Here is a 17,239-nt window from a genome sequence, read left to right as displayed (position 1 = left end):
ATTCTTTGATATCATGGTTCATCTAGTAGTACATCTTGTCAGAGAAGTTCGTCTGTGGGCCAGTATATTTTAGATGGATGTATCCGTTTGAAAGATATATGAAAGTGCTAAGGGGGTATGTTCCGAAGGTTGCATTGCTGAGCGGTATATAGTCAAGAAGTGTAGAGTTTTGTACCGAGCATTTATCCGATGTTAGTACAGTTGGAGTGCCTTCAAGCCAAAAGATGGGAGTTTCAAAGCCATTATCAGGTTGCACAGTGAGCGTAGTTGATCGGGACCTGTTGAACCAAGCACATCTATATGTCTTGGAGAATACGGAGGAAGTCCTACCTTATATCGAGTACGTATGAGTTTTATTCTTTAAGTTTCCATTTTAAATTATTTCTTATGTTTATCTTATATGTTTGGGACCGTAATACTTGAATTTTGTGTGTCATGTAGGCAACATATGATCCACATCCAGACCGCTTATCCAAAATTTAGAAAGAGAACAAAGTGGCTGCAGGATAAGCACAATAGCACTTTCATTCAATGGCTACGCTTCAAGGTATATGTTATTGAATAACATATTGGACTTTAATTTTCTTCTTTCTATGTTAGATTGAATTAAGTTATGATTAATTTGCAGGTTCAAAGTGAACTTAATGAGGAAGACAATCATGGCGTATCAGAAAATTTAAGGTGGCTAGCAATGGTCCAAACATCGCAGTGCCATTATATAGGAGCTATCTCATTAAAGGTATTAAATTCAACATCAAGGCACAAGATGATGTGCGGACAACTCAAAATAGTGGAGTTTATTTACTTGCACATACTATACAAGTTGCTAGTGCCAAGGATAAAAACCCAATTCTCTCAAATATGGGTTTCTATGGTGTCATTCAAGAAATTTGGGACCTTGACTACCAAAAGTTTACAATCCCAGTCTTTAGGTGTGATTGGATTGATAATACTTCTGGTCTTGTAGTGGACGAACTTGGATTTACCCTTGTAGATTTGAGTAAAATTGGACATAGGAATGACCAATTTGTTTTGGCTTCTCAAGTTAAACAAGTATTTTTGTTGACCCGATGCATCGTGGTTGGTCGGTAGTGTTATCGATGCCTAATAGAGAATATAATGATGTTATTGGTGATGATGTCTTAGGTGATGTGAGAATTGAGTGTGAGCCATTTACTAGGGGGATGCCAAATGTTGACACATTTGATGAAGTGGTGGTTGAGTTAGGAGTCAAAATATTCGAGATGGGTGTGAAGATATATGGGTTGAATGATGCTTTTAATTGGCAGTGTATGACATTAATTTTGTAATATATTGTAATGTGATTTCTTCACTTTCATTATACAGGTTTTGGCCACAAAACAATCAGAACAAAAATTACTGGTTCAGATTACAAAACACGACGGTTTTGATAAAAATGTGAAAAACAAACGTCTGTTCTAATAAATAACGACGTTTTGGAGCATTCAACGACCGCAATATATTTACCGACGTCTTAAAGCAAAGTAACAATGAAGAACCACGACGCTATTGTGAAACAGTAATCCAGGATAACACGTCGGACAAGCATAAAGAACCGCCATGTAATTCAAAATAACACGACTCCAATCCCATAATACCGACGTCTAAAAGATGAGAATTTTAACCTGAACGTTACAAAAGACGACGTCGTCATGAATTTACCACGTCGTAAGTTCTTTAATAAACGAAGTGGAAAAGGATGAATTCACGACGGTATTTGAAGTCCATTAAATTCGTCGACGTTAAGATTTATGAATTAGACGACGTTAATTTTTTTAATGAAGACGTATAAATTATTAAACACGACGGTCTTTTTCATGGTACCGACGTTGTATATAGATGACAACGTCGTCCTTATAAATTACTGTGTCGTAATTAATGACCCCATCATTTTTTCCACGTCGTTTATTTTCAAAATATGACGTATAAATTCTGTAATACGGCTCTCATTTATTTGGAACCGACGTTGTTTATTCATTTCAACGTCGTCTAAGTAAATACATACGTCGTAATTAATGAACCTGACATCTATTTCCACGTCATAATTCGTAGAAAAATCGAAGTGGAAAATACATTTTACGACGGTATTTGAAGTCCATTAAACTTGTCGACGTTAAGATATATGAATTAGACGACGTCAATTTTTTAAATGAAGACGTATAAATTATTAAAGACGACAGTCTTTTTAATGGTGACGACGTTGTATATAGACTACAACGTCGTCATTATAAATTACTGTGTCGTAATTAATGACACCATCTTTTTTCACGTCATTTATTTTCAAAATATGACATATAAATTCTGTAATACGGCTCTCATTTATTTGGAACCGACGTTATTTATCAAATTCAACGTCGTCTCTGTAAATATATGCGTCGTAAGTAATGACCCTGACATCTATTTCCACGTCATAATTCATAGAAAAATCGAAGTGGAAAATTTATTTTACGACGGTTGTGGGAAATGTTGTGACGTAGTAGGTGTCAATAACGTCGTCTATTATGATTGTAAAGACGTCGTATTTATATTTGTCATCTGTTTCCTTTTTAACGACGTTTTTTTTGTTGGAGTTGGTCGTCTATTCTCATCCTCGACTGTTTTTTATGTCTTTTTGCAGCACAAAGACGTCGGTTTTATTTTTTGATGACGTTTTTGTTTTAACAACGACGGTTATTCACCGTCGTGGTTTTTTTATGGAAAAGATGTCGGTGGATTCCACGACCATTTGAAAACAGAATACACGACGGTGAATTCCCGTCGTGGTTTTCCTTTTTTGTAGTAGTGAAGCAAGATACTACTTTTGGGATGATCCATATCTATTCAAGCATTGCCCAGACCAAGTAATTCGAAGGTGTGTGCCTGAAGGTGATTTTAAGAGCATTCTAGAGTTTTGTCACTCCCATGCATGCGGAGGCCATTTTGGAGAAAGAAGACTGCCAGCAAAGTGCTACAATCAGGTTTCTTTTGGCCTACCCTTTTTAAGGATGCTTATGTTTTTTGTGCTTCATGTGATAGATGCCAACGGATGGGTAATTTACATGCTAGAAATCAGATGCCTCTCACCAATATCCTAATCATTGAAATATTTGATGTTTGGGGAATTGATTTCATGGGCCCTTTCCTACCTCTTATGGATTTGAATATATATTAATTGCTGTCGATTATGTTTCTAAATGGGTAGAAGCCATTGCCACTAGAACTAATGATGCTAAGGTTGTGATCGGTTTTCTCAAAGGAAATATTTTACAAGGTTTGGCGCACCTAGAGCAATCATTAGTGATGGTGGCTCCCACTTTGTTAACCAAGCTTTTGCAGCACTCTTGAAGAAATATGGAATCACGCATAAGGTGGCAACACCTTATCATGCTCAAACTAGTGGGCAGGTTGAGATAAGCGATAGGGAGATTAAGCACATACTTAAAAAGACAGTGAACACCACAAGGAAGGATTGGTCCATGCGTTTGGATGATGCATTGTGGGCTTACAAGACTGCTTATAAAACCCCTATAGGTATGTCTCCGTATAGACTTGTTTTCGGTAAACCTTGTCACTTACCAGTGGAGCTTGAGCACAGGGCTTATTGGGCAATCAAGGCCTTCAATTTTGATATGAAAGCTGCTGGTGAGAAGAGGAGGCTTCAACTCAATGAGTTGGAGGAGTTGCGACATGAAGCGTATGAGAACGCTAAGCTTTACAAGGAGAAAACAAAGCGATATCATGACAAGAAAATTCTTAGGAAGACGTTTGAGAAAGGGCAAAAGGTTCTCCAATTCAATTCACGCCTTAAGCTCTTCCCAGGTAAGCTTCGTTCTCGATGCATTGGCCCTTTTGTTCTTACTAATGTGTTTGATCATGGCGTAGTGGAGATTCAAAATATTAAGGATGGCAACACCTTCAAGGTGAACGGACATCGGTTGAAACCTTACTTTGATGCCAACTTTGATGCCAATATTGAGTCTCAAGCACTCAAGGAGCCTCCACTACTCTCTTGATGCTCACCAGAGTTTGGACGTCTGGCTGAAGACATGAAACTTAGCGCTTCTTGGGAGGCAACCCAAGGTGACGAGGAGAAGATAGAACGTGCGAGAAAGCCTGCTTGCGTCCTAACTACTTCAAAGGATAGTTTTTCTGAACTCTAACCTTTGGTTATGTCTTTCCCTTATCTTCTTTCCTTTCATTTATGAGGCATTGATTTTTCTTACACTCTAAACATTGAGGACAATGTTTCATTTAAGTTTGGGGGGAAGGATTTAGTTATGTTGTTTCAAATTGTCAAATTTTAAAATTTTTGAGTGTTTCTAATGGTCAAAAACGCATGATTTTGTGTGTTGTTTCGTTATCCTTCCAAACATCTATGATAAGACTTGGATCTAATACTAAAATGGTTTCTTAGAAATTGATAGTCATTGTTTAAGGACTTTGTGTGGTTCTGAGTTAACTCTGTCTTGCATGTCATCCTTGCACTTACTGAGCACTTTGCCGAGTTAGTCCAATTTCTTGCTAGTTGGAGACGTTATGCAATTCTACTTATCTCATGATCTTGGTTTCGTACTCTAGAACTTATTTGAATATCTCTTGAGACATTTTGTTGCCATACAATGCTTAGGAAGTGATTTAGGCCATGTTTGAACTGTTTGAGCTTTTCTAACCATCCCTCTACATGTATTCATACCTAGTCAACCCATTTGAGCCTACGTTAAGCCTTTCTTTGTGTAAACCATTCCCACCATAATGAACCTCTGTTTTCTTATTCTTACTTATTGTATGAGCAATTAAAGCTATCTTCAAAAGAGAGTTATAAAGAATGCAAGGTTTTTGGAGCAAAAGTGAATCATTAGTGCCATAACCCAAGTGTTGAAAAGAAATAAGTTTGGGGGTATTGGTAACTAATCAAAAGAGGTTATGAAGTGTGACCAATGTAGTCACGGCCCTAGGGTGTTATAAAAGAGAAGATCATGGTGGTCTAGGTAAAGAGCCACAAAATTAGGCCAAATAAACAGATATGAAGGTGCTGAAATTCTGTTGAAAATATGTTCATGTATGTGTTCCTTGCTTGTTACAAAGATCAGTAATCTGTCATGCTCATACTTATGCTTTAGTTCTGCTCAAGATGTTGTTATATATCCATATCCCCTCTTTCATTCAACCACTACCCTAAGCCTCATTACAACCCTTGTAAGATCCTTGGTATTATATGGTATTACTGTGGAGAGCTGATTTGATAATGAGCTTATGGGGTTATTCTTGATTTTGCTCTAAGTGTGTGCGCATGTACTTGTTTGAGTTGCAGGTGTTGTTCTAATTTGGCATTCACACACTACACTTAAGGGTGTCATCGTGAGCGTTGCTTTCTTGTGAATCATGTATGGAACTTAGATTGTGATTTTTGGTGTGTTTTGAGTGAAATTCAATTGCTAAAACTATGCAATACACCAGCCACTCCATTTCAAAACGAACTTCACACGAAATTGAATTGTCCGATTTCTTGGACCAATCGATATCGGATTGAGTCCAAAACTTGGGAAACATCATAATGTTGTGGTAGGAGTCATTGGTGTGTTTTGAGTTAAATCCAATTGCTAAAACTATGCAATACACCAGCTACTCCATTTCAAAATGAACTTCGTACAAAACTGAATTGTCCGATTTCATGGACCAATAGATATCGGATTGAGTCCAAAACTTGGGGAACATTATAATGTGGTGGGAGGAGTCATTCGGTGGGTTTTGAGTGAAATCCAATGGCTAAAACTATGCAATACACCAACCACTTGATAAGTCCATAAATATACTCATTTATGTACTCTTTTTACTTAGGTTTTGTAGGAGAATTAGATTTAAAAATGGCTTATTACTTTACTTTTCTGATTTTCAGCTTTTCTGCGCTCTTAGAAGGTTTTTAAGGAAAAATCAACTTTTCGGAGGAATTTTAGCGCAAGGAAAATTGGGGATGAAAGCTAACATCTTGAAGTTGAATCTGTCATTTTTCTAGAATTTTCTACCTAGCCAATTGGTACAGTATTACAAGTAAAGTTAGCCCACGTGCAGACAGGACAGTTTCGAACATGTTACGTGAATGTGAAGAAACGGAAGCCTTCCCGAATTTTTAAAGTTATGTGCTATATATGGTTGGAAAGATAAGACATTTATCTTTCTAAAATATATTTTTAATGATTTTTCTGAAAGGCCTAAGATCCCTAAATCATGTGACAATTGGGCTGAGCTGTATTTCCCAGTGGAGTTAGGAATTGTGATTTTTACTTTCCTATTTGGATCCCTTGTTTAGCAAGACTTCTTGGACGAATCTCAGTCAATTTTAGGGTTTAGAACTCTGATATAAGTGATATAAAAGGCCAGCTAAGACCCCGATACAAAGGATTCACGTCCTAAAGAGATCAACCGCGCAAGAGGAGAAAGCTGCCAACGAGTTCTTTCTTTTCCTTCCTTCTTTTACTTTTCAGTTCTGATGTATTTATTTTTGAGTTCATCCAAGAACATGAGTAACTAATTTCTTGTTAGTTAGGGCTTAATCTTGAAGCCCTAAACATGATTTCAATTCTATAAACAAGTTTGAATGGATTTTCAGTTTCTACAGGCGTGATGATGTCGGTTTCTCTATGTTATGTGAATTTTGATATTTTGTTTCTTTGAGTAGCTAACTTTGAAGCATGTATTGGAACTAAATTGTTATAGAACATAGGTCTATTTCCATATTGAATGTGATCTTGTTTGCAACGAATAATTGCGTTAAGAACTAGTTATGAGAAATCGATTCTTGAATTCCTAATAACAAATGCCATGTTTTAGGGTTTTTGTGATACTCATATTCTCTTAATGGATTCTTGATTGTTAATTTGAGTAAATGCCATACTAGATTTCAATTAAGAATACACATATTGATGTAAATGCCATACACTTTACATGCACTTAAGAGAGAATCATACAACTCAAGTCAAATGCCATGATCTTGTTGTGAGTGTCGTCATCATATGCTTACTAGAAATTGATTATCTATTGTTGTTTATGGATTGATTGATTGTTTGGAGGTGGATAGTGAGTCCTAGCTATTGTTCTGAACTGATTTTAAACCAATTTCTCTTAGACTCTAATTTAAATTCTGTTTTGTTTTCTTTTCCTTGTTTTGTTTTATTCACAAAATCAAATCAAAACCCCCCTTGGTGTTGGCGTGTGTGTGGAAGTCCTTGTGTTTTAATTTTCATTGCTTGACATTGATAAACATCTCTCTTGATTAAAATCTCTGTGGGATCGACCCTTGCTTGCTTACTATATTATCATTTGATTTGTGCACTTGCAAGGTTTTAATATTGTTGTTAAAAATTACCAACACCACTACATCTTAGAACAAACTTCGTACGAACATGAATTGTCCGATTTCTTGGACCAATCGATATCGGATCAAGTCCAAAACTTGGGGAACATCATAATGTTGTGGGAGGAGTCATTTGGTGAGTTTTAAGTGAAATCCAATGGCTAAAACTATGCAATATGCTAGCCGCCCATTTCAAAATGAATTTCGCACGAATCTAAACTATCCGATTTGATGGACTAATTGATAACGGATTAAGTCCAAAACTTGGGAAACATCAAAATGTTGTGGGAGGAGTCATTTTGTCGGTTTTGAGTGAAATCCAATGGCTAAAACTATGCAATACACCAACTACTCCATTTCATAACGAACTTTTTACGAACCTGAATTGTCCGATTTCAGGGACCAATCGATATCAGATTGAGTCCAAAACTTGGGGAATATCATAATATGGTGGGAGCAATCATTTGGTGGGTTTTGAGTGAAATCCAATGGCTAAAACTATGCAATACACCAGCTACTCCATTTCAGAACGAACTTCGCACAAACCTGAATTGTTCGATTTCATGGACCAATCAATATCAGATAGAATCCAAAACTGGGGGAACATCATAATACGGTCGGAGGAGTCATTTGGAGGGTTTTGAGTGAAATCCAAAGGCTAAAACTATGCAATACACTAGCCACTCAATTTCATAACGACCTTTGTACGAACCTGAATTGTCCGATTTGAGGACCAATCGATATCGGATTGAGTCCAAAACTTGGGGGACACCATAATACGGTGGGAGGAGTCATTTGGTTGGTTTGAATTCAAAACCAATGGCTCAAACTATACAGTACACTAACCACTCCATTTGAGAACGAACTTGTCGAACTGAGTTGTCAATTTCAAGGACCAATCATTATCGATTTGAGTCCAAAATTTGGGAAACATCATAATATCTTTGGGGGGAGTCATTTGGCGGGTTTTGAGTCGAATCCAATCTCTAGAACTATGCAATACACCAACCACTTCATTTCGGAGCGAACTTCGTACGAACCTGAAATATCTAATTTAATGGACCAATCGATGTCGGATTCAGTCCGAAACTTGGGGAACATCATAATATGGTGCGAGGATTCATTTGGTGGGTTTTGAGTGAAATCCAATGGCTAAAACTATGCAATACACTAGCCACTCCATTTCAAAACAAACTTCGCACGAACTTGAATTGTACGATTTAAGGGACCAATCGATATCGGATTGAGCCCTAAACTTGGGGAACATCATAATATGGTTTGGGGAGTCATTTGGTGGGTTTTGAGTCAAATCCAATCCCAAGAACTGGGCAATACACCAACCACTCCATTTCAGAACGAACTTCGTACGAACCTGAATTGTTCGATTTCATGGACCAATCGATATCGAATTTAGTCCAAAACTTTGGAAACATCAGACTATGGTGGGAGGAATCATTTGGTGGGTTTTAACTGAAATCCAATGGCTAAAACTATGCAATACAGCAACCAATCCATTTTAGAGCGAACTTCGTCGAACCTGAATTGTCCAATTTCATGGACCAATCAAAATCGGATTCAGTCCGAAACTTGGGGAACATCGTAATATGGTGGGAGGAGTCATTTGGTGGGTTTGAAGTGAAATCCAATGGCTAAAACTATGCAATACCCTAGCCACTCCATTTCAAAACAAACTTCGCACGAACCTGAATTGTACGATTTCATGGACCAATCGATATCGAATGGAGCCAAAACTTGGGGAACATCATAATATGGTGGGACGATTCATATGGTGGGTTTTGAGTGAAATCCAATGGCTAAAACTATGCAATACACCAGCCACTCCACTTCAAAAGAAACTTTGCACAAACCTGAGTTGTTCGATTTCGTGGACCAATCGATCTCGGATGAAGTTCAAAGCTGGAGGAACATTATAATATGGTGGAAGGAGTCATTTGGTGTGTTTTGAGTGAAATCCAATTGCTAACACTATGCAATACACCAGCCACTCCATTTCAAAACGAACATCGCACGAACCTGAATTGTCCGATTTCTTGGACCAGTCGATATCGGATTGAGTCCAAAACTTGGGGAACATCATCATGTCGTGGGAGGAGTCGTTTGGTGAGTTTTGAGTGAAACCCAATTCCTAAAAGTATGCAATACAACAACCACTTCATTTCAAAACGAACTTCGCACGAACCTAAATTGTCCGATTTGATGGACTAATCGATAACTGATTGAGTCCAAAACTAGGTGAACTTCATAATGTTGAGGAAGGAGTCATTTGTTGAGTTTCAAGTTAAATCCAATTGCTAAAACTATGCAATACAACAACCACTCCATTTTAGAACCAACTTCGTACGAACCTGAATTGTAAGATTTCATGGACCAATCGATATCGGATTGAGTCCAAAACTTGGGGAACATCATAATATGGTGGGAGGAGTCATTTGGTTGGTTTGAAGTCAAAACCAATGGCTCAAACTATACAGTACACTAACCACTCCATTTCAGAACGAACTTCGTCGAACTGAATTGTCAATTTCAAGGACCAATCATTATCAGACTGAGTCCAAAATTTGGGAAACATCATAATATGCCGGAGGGAGTCATTTGGCGGGTTTTGAGTCAAATCCAATCACAAGAACTATGCAATACAACAACCACTCCATTTCAGAACGAACTTCGTACGAACCTGAATTGCCCGATTTCATAGACCAATCGATATCAGATTGAGTCCAAAACTTGGGGATCATTATAATGGTGTGGGAGGAGTCATTTGGTGTGGTTTGAGTGAAATCCAATTGCTAGCACTATGCTATCGAGCCACTCCATTTCAAAACGAACTTCGCACAAACCTGAATTGTCCGATTTCTTGGACAAATCGATATCGGATTGAGTCCAAAACTTGGGGAACATCATAATGTTGTGGGAGGAGTCATTTGGTGAGTTTTGAGTGAAATCTAATTCCTAAAACTGTGCAATAAACCAGCCACTCCATTTCAAAACGAATCTGAATTGTGCAATTTGATGGACTAATCGATAACGGATTGATTCAAAAGCTTGATGAACTTCATAATGTTGAGGGAGGAGTCATTTGGTGGGTTTCAAGTGAAATCCAATTGCTAAAACTATGCAATACACCAACCATTCCATTTCAGAAAAAACTTCGTATGTACCGGAATTGTCCTATTTCGTTGACCAATCGTTATCGGATTGGGTCCAAAACTTGGGGAACTACACCAACCACTCCATTTCAAAACCAACTTCGTACAAACCTGAATTGTGCGATTTCATGGACCAATCGATATCGGATTGAGTCCAAAACTTGGGGAACATCGTAATATGGTGTGGGGATTCATTTGGTAGGTTTTGAGTCAAATCCAATCTCGAGAACTATGCAATAACCAACCGCTCCATTTCATAACGAACTTAGTACGAACCTGAATTGTTCGATTTCATTGACCAATCGATATCGGATTGAGTCCAAAACTTGGGCAACAGCATAATATGATGGGAGGAGTCATTTGTTGGGTTTTGAGTGAAATCCAATCTCCAGAACTATGCAATACACCAACCGCTCCATTTCAAAACGAACTTAGTACGAACCTGAATTGTATGAATTCATAGACCAATCGATATCGGATTGAGTCAAAAACATGGGGAACAGAATAATACGGTGGGAGGAGTCATTTGATGGGTTTTGAGTGAAATCCAACGGCTAAAACTATGCAATACACCAACGACTCCATTTCAAAACGAACTTTGTACGAACCTGAATTGTCCAATTTCGCGGACCAATCGATATCGGATTATGTCCGGAATTTGGGCAATATCATAATATGGTGGGATGAGTCATTTGGTGGGTTTTGAGTGAAATCCAGTGGCTAAAACTAAGCAATATACCAGCCACTCCATTTCAAAACAAACTTCGCACGAAACTGAATTGTCTAATTTCTTGGACCAATCGATATTGGATTGAGTCCAAAACTTGGGGAACATCATAATGTTGTGGGAGGAGACATTTGGTGCGTTTTGAGTGAAATCCAATGGCTAAAACTATGCAATACACCAACCACTCCATTTCAGAATGAACTTCATACGAACCTAAATTGTCCGATTTCATGGTCCAATCAATGTTAGATTGAGTCCAAAACTTGGGGAACTTCATAATGTTGTGGAAGGAGTCATTTGGTGGCTAATCCAATCTCTAGAACTATGTAATACACCAACCACTCAATTTCAGAACGAACTTCGTACTTACCTGAATTGTCGATTTCGTGGACCAATTGAAGTCGGATTGAGTCCAAAACTTGGGGAACATCATAGTACGGTGGGAGGAGTGATTTGGTGGGTTTTGAGTGAAATCTAATCTCTAGAACTATGGAATACACAAACCACTCCATTTCAGAACATACTTCGTACGAACCTGAATTGTCCGATTTCAGGGACTAATCGAAATCGGATTGGGTCCAAAACTTGGGGAACATCATAATGTTGAGGGAGGAGTCATTTGGTGAGGTTTGAGTGATATCTATTTGCTAAAAACTATGCAATACTGACAGGTCCCGACCCAAATTCCACTTTGGAATTCGAGCAGAACCCTGTGTGTAATAACCCGGTCCTTAATTAGTATTTAATTTATTCCAATAAAAGACCACTATAGCCCTAGAATATTTTAATAGTATAAAAGTTGACTTTTTGACCGGGAAGGAATTTTGGGATTTTTAGTTATACCATTACGTAGAGCGCAGTGAGATGAGTCCTTAGACATGTAGTGGACTCAAATCGGAATTGTAACGAAGGAGTTACGATCAAAAGAAGTTCAGTGGCATAACGTAAATATGTCGAAGTCCAGTTTTTAAAAAACCCGAATTTAAATCGGTTTTGGGGCAGCTCTACTAGCCATCTTCAAAGGGCGATTTCTCCCACCTCCGATCACCGATTCAAGCAAGACTGGTCACGTTAGAACCACCACACTTCCCTCTTCCAGCCCCCGTTGCCTCGATCCGCCGCCGTAGTCGCGGAATCGACCATGAGGCATGGTTTAGAGTTTTTCCGTGAGTGTTATCGCTTTAGGCACCACGCGTGTGGCGGCGCGTGGGCTGCGGTGGGTACGAGTCAGCCCTAGAATAATATCCTAGTCCCCACGAGCGCGTAGGATTTACGGATATCAATTCGGATAACGTTTGAACCCGAACGGATCTCGCATAGTGGGTGATTCCCGGGTTCAGCCGGTTTGAACCGTTGGATCGTAATCATGTTCCAGTATGTTGATCTAGGTAATTTCAGGATCGTATAGCATTTGACGGATCGTAAAACGGAGTCTCGGATACTCTAGAAATGTCAGCCCTAGAGTGAGGTTTATAGTAAAACAAACAAGTTACAGGACAGGAAAAGAGGAAAGAACTACGTGTGGCTTGATCCCTCAAGTAAAGATATGTAGGCAGCCTACGATTATCAGCGCAGCCACGAGTTAGGGCTCGGGGTTTATGTTATTGTTTATCGGGGTATTTTGGTCTTTTACGACCCACGGTTACCAAGTGTTAGTTTTAAACAGCGATTCGGCCCGGATTTCAAAGTAGAATTTGGATCGGTCGTTTCCATGCGTGTCCGACACTTGGCGGATGTAAATACCCTCCTGTAAATTGAACATTTCCCAAAATTCAGCAGATTCTCCCCTATAAATTGAACATTGCCCTTCTTTTCAAAACTTAACTTCATTTTAGGTTTGACTCCTACCGAAAATTCAGTGATTCTCCCCTGTAAATTGAACATTTCCCAAAATTTTCACCAGTAACACAATCATAAATATGCATACATATAACCCAATAGATACTTTAAATTATATTTAAGAAAACAACAGTATATCATTCTGCCCCTAGGGCTCAGTAATTCAAGTAAATCATTCTATCACATGGAACTGATTCTAACTTTTAGAACAACATGAACACAATAACATATTCAAAAATAATTTAGTTGAACCATTTCTCAATCCTTTTTGCCTCGCGCCTGCGCCTAGTAATTCTAGGTTGCCTACGTACCCTCAACCAGGGATCAAGCCACACGTAGTTCTATTCATGTTCCAAGCTTCCTGGCATTACTCACATGGCAATAACTATATTTAAATAAAGGAATAAAAGCATTTAGATTCAAGTAATCACTCTTGGAAAGCCATAACTATTAATTTCTTGTGACACCATTGGTAACACGTCGCGCCTTGTAATCCTCGCTGGACTCAAGAGACATCTGGTCAACCTGATCTGCACTTCTCGCTCCCACGGTCTGGATATCTCTAAGACTCGTGGGGCAAAGTATGCTAGAAATACTTGAGCTATTTAATACCATATCCAATAATAAAAAGATAGAGGCAAACAACTTAAATAGAATAAAATAATATAAATTAAAGCAAAATGGATTAATATAAAATAAAATAAACAAGCTCTGAATACTCTTGTATCGAACTCATGTAAGGTTCATAAATAATTAATTACGTATATATATCCGTCTTTCTCTTGTGACATAAATATATCGATTAAGAAAATGATAGTAACTGTATGAAGTTCCTCAATTTTACTTTTAAAGCTTTTTAAAGTTTAAATTCTCTCCACTAGGCGTACCCCCATTTCTAATTCGTCAATTCCTTTAATACCATCAATTTCATCCTCGCAGGTCTCGAAAACATAAAGTTAACTGAGCCGCATTCCTTGCAGTCTCGAGATAATACTTCAACTGAGCCGCAATCCTCACAGTCTTGGAGATACCACTTCAATCCGAGCCACATTCCTCGCAGGTCTCATAGATAATACTTCAATCTGAGCCGCAATCCTCGCAGGTGTAGGAGATACCACTTCAACCCGAGCCGCATTCCTCGTAGGTCTCGGAGATAATACTTCAATCTGAGCAAAGCAATCCTCGCAGGTCTCTGAGATACCAGTTCAATCTTACAACATACTGTTCAAATATTATATTAATAATCTTACAACATAATTAACCATATGAATATATAACCATGTGATAAATCAACAGATAATTAAGTACTTAACTTGAATTCACATTAAATCAAGAAATTAAGAACATAAATAAACCAATTGAACACTCATACGCACATGAACTTTGTAAAAGCTTAAACACATTCTATGGAGCTCATCCTCATTATTTAATCCAAAGTCCTAGCACTGGGCTCCTAGAAGTGCATGCATTGAATTGAAGGTCATTCTCAAGCCTATGTAAGATTTTCCACTGATTGGACCAGTCTAGAAGTGCCTCAGGACTCAAAATCTATAAGTCCCAAAAAGTCAACCCGGGACCCCGTGGGGTCCACAACCTAAAAATTTTGATCCGAGAGTTCCTAGAGGTTCTAACATGCCTAGGACATATGTCCCGAAGTCTGGTCAGTCGGACTACTCACGATCGCACGATCGGACAGTTATTGTAAACCTAGCCCGGTTAGCCTTTTGGGAGTATCCGGGACTCCGATTCACAATCCATTGAATCCTACACAACCCTGGAACTATACAGATCAACATATAAGAAATTGACTACGATCCAATGGTTCAAACGTATTGAACCCGAAAATCGCACAATATGCGAGATTCGTTCAAGGTTCAAACATTGTCCGAATTGAGATCCGTGAAATCCTACGCGCTCGTGACAACGTAAGGATAATTTGAGAACAAAATTTGGATCACCACCACGCTCAGCGTGGGTGTCTAGATAAATTTGAAGGCCGGAAAACTTCAAGGTTGAAGGCCAAGCTTCCTACTCTAGGTCAACCACCCAATTTGGAACCACTTTTACTCCTGGGCCTACCCAAAAATGGCCGAAGTGGCGAAATAAAAGGCCAAAACTGGCCAAAACTCCAACCCAAATTGTTCAATTTCATGGACCAATCGATATCGGATTAAGTCCAGAACCTGGGGAACATCATAATATGGTGGGAGGAGTCATTTGGTGGGTTTTGAGTGAAATCCAATGGCTAAAACAATGCAATACACCAACCAATCCATTTCAGAATGAACTTCGTACGAACGTGAATTGTCCCATTTCATGAACCAATCGATATCGTATTGAGTCCAAAACTTGGGGAGCAGCATAATATGGTGGGAGGAGTCATTTGGTGGGTTTTGAGTGAAATCCAATGGCTAAAACTATGCAATACACCAATCACCCAATTTCAGAACGAACTCGTAACATGAATCGTCCGATTTCATGGACCAATCAAAATCGGATTGAGTCCAAACCTAGGGGAACGTCAAAATGTTCTGGGAGGTGTCATTTGGTGAGTTTTGAGTGAAATCCAATTGCTAAAACTATGCAATACACCAGCCACTCCATTTGAACGAACGTGCGAATTGTATGATTTCATGGACCCATCGATATCAGATTAAGTCCAAAACTTGGGGAACACCATAATACGGTGGGAGGAGTCATTTAGTGCATTTTGATTGAAATCCAATGGCTAAAACTACGCAGTACACCAACCACTCCATTTCAGAACGAACCTCATACGAACCTGAATTGTCCGATTTCATGGACCAATCGATATCGGATTGAGTCAAAAACTTGGGGAACATCATAATGTTGTTGGAGGAGTTCTTGGGTGGTGTTTGACTGAAATCCAATGGCTAAAACTATGTAATACACCAACCACTCCATTACAGAACGAACTTGATACGATCCTGAATTGTCCTATTTCAAGGATCAATCGATATCGGATTGAGTCCAAAACTTGGGGATCCTCATAATATAGTGGCAGGAGTCCTATGGTGGTGTTTGACTGAAATCCAATGGCTAAAACTATGTAATACTCCCACCACTCCATTTCAGAATGAACATCATACGATCCTGAATTGTCCGATTTCAAGGACCAATCAATATCGGATTGAGTTCAAAACTGGTGGAACATCATAATACGGTGGGAGGAGTCATTTGGTGGGTTTTGAGTCAAATCCAATCTCAAGAACTATGCAATACACCAACCACTCCATTTCAGAACGAACTTCGAACAAACCTGAATTGTCATATTTCATGGAACAATCGATATCGGATCGAGTCCACAACTTTAGGATCATCATAATATGGTGGGAGGTGTCATTTAGTGGGGTTTGAGCGAAATCCAATCTCTAAAACTATGCAATACACTAACCACTCGATTTCATAACGAACTTGATACTAACCTGAATTGTCCGATTTCGGGGATCAATCGATGTCGGATTATGTCCAAAACTTGGGGCACTTTATAATACGGTGAGAGGAGTCATACGTTGGGTTTTGAGTGAAATCCAATCTCATGAACTATGCAATACATCAATCACTCCATTCCAGAACGAATTTTGTATGAACATGAATTGTCCGATTTCAAGGACCAATCGATATCGGATTGAGTCCAAAACCTGGGGAACACCATGATGTTGTGGGAGGAGTCATGTGATAAGTTTTGAGTGAAATCCAATTGCCAAAACTATGCAATACACCTGGCACTCCATTTCAGAACGAACTTCATACGAACCTGAATTGTATGAATTCGTGAACCAATCGATATCGGATTAAGTCCAAAACTTGGGGAACATCATAATATGGGGGGAGGAGTCATTTAATGCGTTTTGAGTGAAATCCAATGGCTAAAACTATGCAGTACACCAACCACTCCATTTTAGAACGAACTTCGTACGAACTAGAATTGTCCGATTTCATGGACCAATCGATATTGGATTGAGTCCAAAACTTGGGGAACATCATAATATGGTGGGAGGAGTCATTTGGTGTTTTGAGTGAAATCCAATGGCAAAAACTATGCAATACACCAATCGATCCATTTCAAAACGAACTTCGCACGAACCTGAATTGTTCGATTTGAGGACCAATCGATATCAGATTGAGTCCAAA

At 38.7% G+C, this 17,239-nt stretch overlaps 1 protein-coding gene across 1 annotated transcript; it reads left to right on the top strand.

Moving 5' to 3' along the window:
* Nucleotides 1-2,922: 2,922 nt before the first annotated feature.
* On the top strand, nucleotides 2,923-4,013 carry LOC148916866 (uncharacterized). The gene is made up of 2 exons (XM_089052308.1): nucleotides 2,923-2,978; nucleotides 3,257-4,013. The coding sequence occupies exons 1-2, from the start codon at nucleotides 2,923-2,925 to the stop codon at nucleotides 4,011-4,013; spliced, it is 813 nt and encodes a 270-aa protein (XP_088908434.1).
* Nucleotides 4,014-17,239: the final 13,226 nt, after the last annotated feature.

The sequence above is a fragment of the Prunus mume genome, linkage group LG5 (assembly GCF_029339155.1).
Source record: "Prunus mume cultivar Tortuosa linkage group LG5, ASM2933915v1, whole genome shotgun sequence".
In the NCBI taxonomy this organism is placed as follows: domain Eukaryota; kingdom Viridiplantae; phylum Streptophyta; class Magnoliopsida; order Rosales; family Rosaceae; genus Prunus; species Prunus mume.
The sequence above is the reverse complement of the archived record's forward strand: the minus strand, read 5'-3'. Positions and strand labels throughout refer to the sequence as shown.